Source organism: Sinocyclocheilus rhinocerous, unplaced genomic scaffold (genome assembly GCF_001515625.1).
Source record: "Sinocyclocheilus rhinocerous isolate Xijiao unplaced genomic scaffold, SAMN03320098_v1.1 scaffold1129, whole genome shotgun sequence".
Taxonomy (NCBI): Eukaryota; Metazoa; Chordata; class Actinopteri; order Cypriniformes; family Cyprinidae; genus Sinocyclocheilus; species Sinocyclocheilus rhinocerous.
In genome coordinates, this window is record NW_015634513.1 from 440,371 (window position 1) to 447,634 (window position 7,264).

Here is a 7,264-nt window from a genome sequence, read left to right on the forward strand (position 1 = left end):
ATTTTATACATTAGTAATGTTGTGAAATTAATAAATGCATAATAATCGTCATAATCGTACCGTGATTATTCCTCAGACAATAACCGTACCAACAAAATCTGTAATCTTTGCATCCCTAGTTGTGAGTGGGGTGGCCAACCCTAGGTCCCCCCCTGCGTTAATTGTGGTAAATATTTTTAACGCTGTTAAACTGGAAAAATTAATTGCAGGCGTTAACACGCAAGTTTTGTACAATTCACATGTGCAACATATGTAAACCACAGAGATACTTCTATTAACTCTTTCCCTGCCAAACACAGAATTTTCCGTTATTCATGAGACAACGCTTCCCTGCCAAACACGGAATTTTCTGGGTTTCTGTGTTTTCACTGTTATACACTAGGGGGCGCTATTACGCATCTCCTGAGTCTAGAAAGTGGCGATCAAAAACACAGACCAGGAAGACGCAGAAACGAGCGATCTCATATGGCATATGCACTGGAATTTTCTGGGTTTCCGCATTTCAACTGTTATACACTCGGGGCTATATCAGTCCAGAATGTCACAATCAAAAACACAGGTGAGAAAGATACAGAAACAAGTGATCTCATATGTAAACAGACGCATATGAAAAATGCAATCAACAATAAACAGCATATAAATAAAAACTGCCTAATGTTACAGAGTGAAATGTCAATCCAGAAAGTGCTAAAGGCCTGTGCAAGCTTCGGGAGTACTGATGGAAGCCATCTACTGCATCTTTGCTTTGATAATATTACTGAATATGATCCAGATGTAGTATTTGATAAAAATGCGATTTTCTCAGCTTTTTGCTCAAAATGTTTTTTTTTTTTTTTAAACCTACCCACATTCAAGTGTTGATAAAAAAACAATGCTTGAAGCTAGAATAAAACAGAAAGTAGAGGGTATAATCTTTATTTTGATGTATTGCATGTTCAGATATTCATACAACGAAATAGTCTGGGGGCCATGAAATTTTAGTGAAAATCAGCAAAAACGCTGGCGGTGGCTGGCAACTTTTTCAAAAACGCTGGCGGGGAAAGAGTTAACTGGCCCAAAACTCTCTCACACTGGCACAGTCAAAAATGTATATTTAATAAATACATGAATGTTAAAAAGCTTGTAGACTCCCTTGATAACACTGTGAACCAGATTAGATTAAGTGCTTTTAGAACTCGTGAAGTGCTGGATACAGCACAGGTGTGGGCCGTATTTTGCTGAGCGAGATGATAAAATGCTCATATTGTTAATTACGTTAACGAATGGTGATGAGCTAGTTTCATTCGCCCACAGACAGCAGTCCACCTGGCAGGGCAGGTCTCTTCAGGCAGCTGTGCAGGGATGCTGAACCAGGTGTGATGAAGATACAAAGAGGAAGATCATACCTGCAGCATGAGAGCGTGTGGTGAGTGCACAAAGATGGAGGTGCTGTCCTTGGGGGAGGACTCCAGACACAGCTGAGCATCAGTGGCTCGAGGATTATAGGTGAAGGCGATACTGGCAGACAGCTTTCCATCATACAGCAGCATCTTATGATGTTCTGCAAACATCAGGTCACTCTCTGCCTTGTGCTTAAAAGTGCCCTGGATCAATCAGAGGCAGAGAGATACTAAGTACAGCTACGCTGAACATTTTCAAGTGTGTGTGAAAAGCATGAAATTAAACCTGATTCATCAGAACACTTAATAAAAGCATAAGTGTTTAAGTGCAATAAACAGACTGATGATGTGAATGATAAAAATGCCTGATGATAATTTTAGTGTTTCAAAATCATTCAAGTAAATTCAATAATAAAACAAAGAAAAAATAAAAAGTAAAAGGAGTAAAACAGCAGTATGTGGCTGCATTTACCCTTTATAATCTAATGAACAGATATATCTGAACATGTATGTGATTTGACAGCAATACCTCATCAGGTCAGAATTTTGAACAAGAACTTTTTTAACATCTGTAATAGACAGCATTTGGGCAGAGAAATGGATCCCACCTTGTATCCAGGCCCCAGCTGATAGATGGCTAATATCTGAGCAGCACTGAGAGCCTCACTGAACAGATACACTGCCCCCATCTGACCACAGAACACACGGTTAGCGTCTGCTGTCTCTGATGAGCTCAGAAAACACTTGTCGAATGTCTGTGGGGAAAAAGTGTATTTAGTTAAATTTTTAAAATTTAGAACGATGTTTGTAAGTGTAGTGCTGGTACACTACTGAAATGTTTTAATGTTTTTTTTAATAAGTCTTATGCTCACTAAGGCTGCATTTGTTTGACAATAAAAATACAGTAAAAACAGTAATAATGTGATAGAAAAATAACAGTTTTCTTTTAAAATTTCATTTATGATGGCTTCAGCCATTACCCCAGTCTTCAGTGTCACCCATGATACTTTTTCAGGATTCTTCAATGAATGGAAGGTTCAAAAGAACAGCATTTATTTGAAATTGAAATCTTTTGTAGCATTATAAATGGCTTTACTCTAATTTTTAATCAGTTTAATGCATAATTGCTGAATTAAAGTATTAATAAAAGTATTATTTTCTTAAAAAATAGGCTATATCGTACTCACCCTAAATTTTAGACCATTATAACATTTATATAGTACTTGATATTTACCCACATCACACTTGAGGTGCAGAGGTCTTCAATAATGTGTATATTACTCTACTACATTGATTTTTTATTTGTATTTTTTTATATGTTTAAAAAAGACGCTTTTTAATGGGACTCATTTTACACAAATGAGAATCTGTCCATATGTATGTCTCCCCATGCATACAATAAAAACAATAAACCATATTAGCATCACTTTGTTAGTTCATGTGAATCAACTTAAAGAACCAACAATTTGCTGTTACAAAATGCTGCTCTTTAAACGCTGTAAACAGACACTGACTACATCATTCTGACACCACCTTGAGCAATGCTGTTTCAGTGTAATAATGTCTAACTTTGATTTACAATTTCAAAAGAAAAGTCTACATGTCCAGCAGTTTTGTTTCATCCTTTAAAGTTTGTGGGTATCTTGGGGTTTGGAGCTGCTAAAATATTGACAAGCTTTGAACAGAAACACTTCTGGAGAATAAAAGCAGGGCCTCAAGCTTAACTGCTGGTTAAAACTAGAACAATAAGAGATAACAGAGCCTTTTGAAAGTACTTACATCGCTTGTGTTGACAAACCAGGTGATCTCACCATATGACGCCAACTCTCCATTGACATAGCAGCTGATTTCGCTGTTCTTCCAGCGATTATAGATGTACACTATGGTCACCATATACCACTGTTAAATAAAAATAATATTAGCAAATATAAAAAGGACAGCATGCCATTATTTATTTAATATCAATATTGTAAAGCTTGAGAGCATTATAGCAGGGTTTTTTAAACTTTTGGACTCCAAAATATGATTATCCCCTTCTAGGAATTCACTTTCTATTTCCGTGCCTAAACAATCATTCATACTGAGTAAGAAAAATATTAAATGTGAAATTATAAATCAGTTTCTAAAATTATATAATTGGTTTTTGCATTGTCGTTGTACTAAAGCAAACAGTGAAAATATCAAGAAAATATTTACTTTTTATTAAACTGGTAGAAATTCAGAAAGAAAGAGTTTAACACTTATCTATTTAGTATATATGTGTATCAATACAATATAATAAATCACAATTATGATTTCATGATTTCTGATTAGTCCTTAGAAAGCAGAATTAAATAATAATAATCAAATCATTAAGTGCATTTTAACTTTGACAGCCCTAACCCTTTTGACCATTTTGCAACCTTGTGGTCCCATGTGAGACCTTGGATCCTAGTTTAAAAAACCCTGGTCAATAGAAAAAATGTGGTCCATCAGGAAACGTCTGATGCTAAACTTGCATATTTAACTTTATTACAGTTATGAGACCATTGTCCATTTACACCCTCCAGCAACGACCTCACCCAGATCTTCTTGAATTTCCATTAAATGGTGGGAAAAGCCAATGAAGGTGCTTATCCCTTAGGTAAAACCTCTCCAGAGGGAATGTAATGGAGTGGACTCTAAATATAGGTAAAATAGCTTTTTAGAGCACTTGTGAGCTTCTTGATATTAGAAACGTGAAGTACCAGACGTTCATTGCTGGAAAAGACTGTCCATTGAAAAAATTAAATAAAATAAATTTATATATATATATACTGCATTTATATATACATATACTGCATGTCTTGTTGGATCATCCTTCGCGGTGGTTGTCCATCTCTAGTCTAAAAGTGTTATCTGAGGATGCCTCCCCATTCCAGGGGGCATATGGGTTCTAAGCAGGGCAGGGATTTGGTTTCTTCTTGCAAATCCTCAGACATGACTTGGCCTCAGCAAAAACCCTCATTCTTATATGTCAACTTTGCTCTCCTTGTACATTGTAGAGGTAAAGATGAAGACTTTGAAAAGTGTACAGTTTGTAAGAGTACAAACTGGTAAGGTGATTCATACCTTCTGGGGTTTAAAGTCATACTTCACACAGTGCTGGAAGCCTTTGGCTTTGGACTTTAGAGAGGTCACAATCAGACATCCGCCCACAAAGTGTGCAGAATAGCCCAAACCTTTCCTGGTGTGGAAGCTAGGGATGAGGGGGAAAAATACAGAGCACAACTAATAAAAGTTACATTTCAGGTGAGGGGTTCTCAAGTTTATACAGCTCTATTCTTGAAAGCGTAGCTACAGTTTGAACCCTTTGATGTATAAATTATTTAAAAAACAAAGAAGATTATCTATTTTTTATTAAAAGCATTAATAATTTAATATTTCACAATTTTTATATTTATCTTTTTGTGTATTTTGAAAGACATATCTGTCCATTTTGCATCAAGGTTTGTAATTCAATACAATGTAAGCCTATGGCAGTTTGTTGGTAATCAATTAATCTTTTTTTTTCTATTCACCCTGAGTAGAAAATATTTAATATTACATCAGTATCTGAGGTGTATGAGGAACCAAAAACAGGCTGAAAGTGCATAACCAACCTACCCTTTACTACATATTGGGTGCTTATACTGTATAACCATAGTGTTTGTGTAAGTGTTAATTCACACAAAAATAACAATTCTATCATCATCTACTCACCCTCATGTTGCTCAAAACCCATTTGACTTTTGCTCATCTTTGGGACAAAAATGAAGATACTGTAATATTTTGTACATCTGTCTTATGGGTTCAGAATAACAATGCGAGTAAATGGCATGGTAAGTACATGATGACAATTTTAATTTTTGGGTGAACTAAAAATGTAACTAAAATATTATTTTGAATGTTCTGTGAAAACAATTATTTAAAATAGTTTTGTAAAAAGTCACAATAGTTCAATATTATATTAGAAAATTGGATGGATGGATGGATGGATGGATGGATGGATGGATATTGGATGGATGGATGGATGGATAGAATTTTGAAAAAAGGCCTGTAATGTAGGGAGTTAGTCTCAGTCCAGTGAAAAGTGTAAATCCTACAGTTCTTTCTACAGGGTCAATTATCGTTTGGTGAGTCAAAATAGCTCCATTTGCATAAATTACATTTTTGACAGAAATTAATTAGAAGCTGAAAATAGGACAAGAAGGCTGTGAAATGCTGCCCTTGAGAAGTGTAAACGCTAGACAGAGAGAAAAAGGAAAATATACAGAATTTTCTTATTCTTCATCTAACACCTACAAATATTTTAACTTTTATGGCACCTTCCAGACAAACAAAGTCGTCAGCTAATCTTTCGCTATGCACTGCAGGTGTCTGGTTCTTTAGAAAGTAGCTTGAATAGAAGTGTTTGTATTTTACATTACAGGTTTGTGTGTGACCCACCAGTAGAGATAAGGCTTGTCCTTGTCAACGTTTATGTTATTGATGGGGTCCAGGCGCAGCCAGGTGTGGAAGGTAAAGCCGTTCTGGTATGGCCATTTTGCAATAGGTGGAAGTGCAACAGCCTGATGATACAAAAAAACAAAAACACATTTTTTTCCAGTTAGGTTTCTGTATTTTGTTGTCGTTTTAAATAACCAGAGTATCATGCAGAGTAGCATATGAGAAGAACAAAAAAAAAACTAAAATGAACATCCTTGGAGGGATGCACTGAAAACGGTTGTGTATGTTTGTACACAGAAGACTTCCTCTCATATTTGTGGGTTACGGATGAAAAATTAAGGCAAGCGCAATGTTATTTTTTTCGTGAAGCCAGCATCGTATCTGTGCTGGAATAACATCTAATCAAAGTATTTCCTAAAAGGATGGCATCCATTTGTTGAGAGTAGCATATGAGAAGAAACAAAAAAAAAACTAAAATGAACATCCTTGGAGGGATGCACTGAAAACGGTTGTGTATGTTTGTACACAGAAGACTTCCTCTCATATTTGTGGGTTACGGATGAAAAATGAAGGCAAGCGCAATGTTATTTTTTTCGTGAAGCCAGCATCGTATCTGTGCTGGAATAACATCTAATCAAAGTATTTCCTAAAAGGATGGCATCCATTTGGCGCTGTTTCAAGTGGACACCGACAACACAGGAAGGGTTCCATACACATGCCATCTAAAACATCAAGATCCCCATACTGTCGGGATGATGGTTTGATTTTGAATAAAAATATGCAAACACACACACAGGTAGTTGGAACATTTCAAAGTCATCTGCATCACATCAGATATATCTGACTGCTGTCCTCTCTTGATGCACAGAAAAAAATGATGAGCTCAAAGAAAAAAACAGTGTCTGCAGTAAAACACACAAGATCTAAGATGTGAAAAAATTTATAAGTCAATCCTGAAATAATTTCCTCAAATTTCTTTTAAAACTAGAAACTTGCTTGTCTTTTAATCTAAAAAAATATGAGTTTAAATCAATATACATGTTTCTCATCAAAATAATTGATTGCTCATTGTGACATAAAACTCTTCTAAAGAGTAACTTTTTCTAAAGAGTAAAACTCTAGTTCATGGGACATGGTTCTTGTTTCATGACCCATGTCACATCCTTTCTTACTCCAGAAAGCAGATACAATTACCTGTGGGTGTTAGACATTTCTGTAAACTTTCATCTGTCACATGACTGAAGGAATACCTTGATAACTAAGTGAAAGAATGGTTATGTAAAGCCTTTTGGAGACAGACAGAAATTAAATTCACAATTTTTCTCCTAAAGTTTAAAGTCCTAAAGTCTCCTAATCCTGAAAGCAACAGTGTGTGTGTGTGTGTGTGTGTGTGTGTGTGTCTGTCTGTGTGTGTGTCTGTGTGTGTGTGTGTGTGTGGG

General features: G+C 35.7%; 1 protein-coding gene across 1 annotated transcript in view; it reads right to left on the bottom strand.

Moving 5' to 3' along the window:
* Positions 1 to 7,264, bottom strand: part of lrba (LPS-responsive vesicle trafficking, beach and anchor containing) — a 316,503-nt gene that overhangs the window by 238,570 nt on the left and 70,669 nt on the right. Inside the window, exons 5-9 of the mRNA XM_016559864.1 lie at positions 5,826 to 5,947; positions 4,470 to 4,596; positions 3,159 to 3,278; positions 1,988 to 2,134; positions 1,386 to 1,583 (exon numbers count right to left, since the gene is read on the bottom strand). Of these exons, the coding sequence (XP_016415350.1) occupies positions 1,386 to 1,583; positions 1,988 to 2,134; positions 3,159 to 3,278; positions 4,470 to 4,596; positions 5,826 to 5,947 (714 nt within the window). The remainder of the gene's footprint in view (positions 1 to 1,385; positions 1,584 to 1,987; positions 2,135 to 3,158; positions 3,279 to 4,469; positions 4,597 to 5,825; positions 5,948 to 7,264) is intronic.